This window comes from Aythya marila, assembly GCF_965140915.1.
Source record: "Aythya marila genome assembly, contig: HAP1_HAP1_SCAFFOLD_988, whole genome shotgun sequence".
In the NCBI taxonomy this organism is placed as follows: Eukaryota; Metazoa; Chordata; class Aves; order Anseriformes; family Anatidae; genus Aythya; species Aythya marila.
Window position 1 is genome coordinate 8,369 of NW_028137151.1, and position 1,891 is coordinate 10,259.

Here is a 1,891-nt window from a genome sequence, read left to right on the forward strand (position 1 = left end):
GCAGCTCCGGGAAGGCCGCACGTGCCCACGGCTTGGCGAGCCCCCCCCCCGGTGTCACCGTGTCCCCCCCCCCCCCCCCAGGAACCTTTTGGTGGGGGGGGGACACCCCTGGCACCGTGTCCCACTTGGCTCCGCGCCCCCACCCACGTCACCCACGGGGCGCGGGGCGCGAGTCTTGGGGACCCCCCCGGTGACGCCGCTCCCCGGGTGCCCTGCGGTGCGCTCGGGGTGTTTCGGAGAGGTGGGGGCACCGAGTGCTGACCCCCCCTTGTCCCCCCCCCTGTCCCCCCCCCCCCCCCCAGCCCCTGGCAGCATGCGGTGTCACAGCGCGTGGCTCTGGGGGCTCCTGTGGCTGTGGCCCCCCCCGGCTGGTGGCCGCCCCGTGCGCCCCGAAAAGGTTTGGGCGGACACCCGCAGCCTCGCCCGCACCCTCAGCGCCCGCATCCAGCTCCTGCAGGCAAGGCAGCGACACGGGGAGGGGGGGGGCACGAGGGGGGGCCACGGGGGGGTGGGTGAAGGGGGGGGGAGGTGGGCTGCGAGGGTCCCCCCGGGGGGGGGAGGTTCGTGGCAATGAGGGGGGGGATGGAGATAAGGGGAGGGGTGTGGGGTCCTGCGCCACTGTGTGGTTATGTGGGGGGGGGAATGGGGGGGTGGGGGGGGTGGCACGGTGTCCCTGAGGGTCCCCAGGGTGGGGTGAGTGTCGTGGGGGGGGGTCCTGTGCCCTGTGGTGGTCCTGGGGGGGTCAGTGGGGGGGTGGGGTGGGTGGTCCCGTGTCCCTGAGGGTCCCCGGGGTGGGACCCCCGTGGTGGCGCAGGGTCCCGCTCCCCAAAAAGGGATGTCCGTGGCACCTCGGGGTGGGGGGGGGGGTGTCCCCTTGTCCCAGGGGGGGGTCCCCAGGGGGGGGGTCACCCGTGACGGCGACACCCGTGTCACCTCGGGGCTGTGGGGGGGGGGGCGCCCCCACACATCCCCACATCCCCAAGGGCTCCCCCTGGCCAAACGGGACCCCAAAGAGGATCCACAGGGACGGATACGGGAGTGACCCCCCCCCCACCACCACCACCCCCCCCCGGTGACCCCCCCCCCCCAATCTCCTCGCAGCTCTTCCCGCTGGGCCCTCGGGTGCTGGGGCTGGAGGCGATGCCGGGGGCGCGCCCCCCCGAGGGGCTGGGGGCGATGGAGCAGCGGCTGCAGCTCTTCCAGCGCCTCCTGCGCGCCCTCCCCGCCGCCGCCGCGCCCCCCCCTCAAATTTTGAGCGACCTGGAGAACCTCCGCAGCCTCCTGACCGCCCTGGCCGCTCACTCGGGTTGCGGACCCCCCCCCCGGCAAGCCGAGGTGCCCCCCCCGGGGTTGGCCGAGCTGCTGGCCCAGGCTCCGCACACGGTCGCCGGCTTGGCGCTGGCCCGGCTCCGCGCTTGCCTCGACGGCATCGCCGCGCGCCTCGACGCGGCCCCCGCCTGCTAAAATTTGGGGGGGGGGGGGGGGGGAGCCGGGGGGTGAGGGGGGCGTTGGGGACATCGAGGGACATCGGGGGATAGCCAGGGATAGCCAGGGACAGCGGGGGTGCCGCGGGGAGCGGCAGCAACTGGGGACACCAGGGACACCGGGAGTGCCACGGACACCAGCGGCACGCGGGGATGCCGGGGACAGTGGGGACACCAGGGGACACCGGGGGACACCAGGGGACACCAGGGGACACCAGGGGACACCAGCAACAACCAGGGGACACCAGGGATGCCTTGGGGACACCAGGGATGCCCCAGGGACACCAGGGGACACCAGGGACACTGGGGATGCCCCGGGGACACCAGGGGACACCAGAAATGCCTCAGGGACACCAGCAACAACCAGGGGACACCAGGGACACCAAGGACATCAGGGACACCAGGGG

At 74.4% G+C, this 1,891-nt stretch overlaps 1 protein-coding gene across 1 annotated transcript; it reads left to right on the plus strand.

Annotated features, from left to right (window-relative positions):
* Positions 1–313: 313 nt before the first annotated feature.
* On the plus strand, positions 314–1,464 carry LEP (leptin; the record flags this gene model as incomplete). Its single annotated transcript, XM_082785542.1, has 2 exons — positions 314–457; positions 1,102–1,464. The coding sequence occupies 2 exons, from the start codon at positions 314–316 to the stop codon at positions 1,462–1,464; spliced, it is 507 nt and encodes a 168-aa protein (XP_082641668.1).
* Between the last annotated feature and the right edge of the window lie 427 nt (positions 1,465–1,891).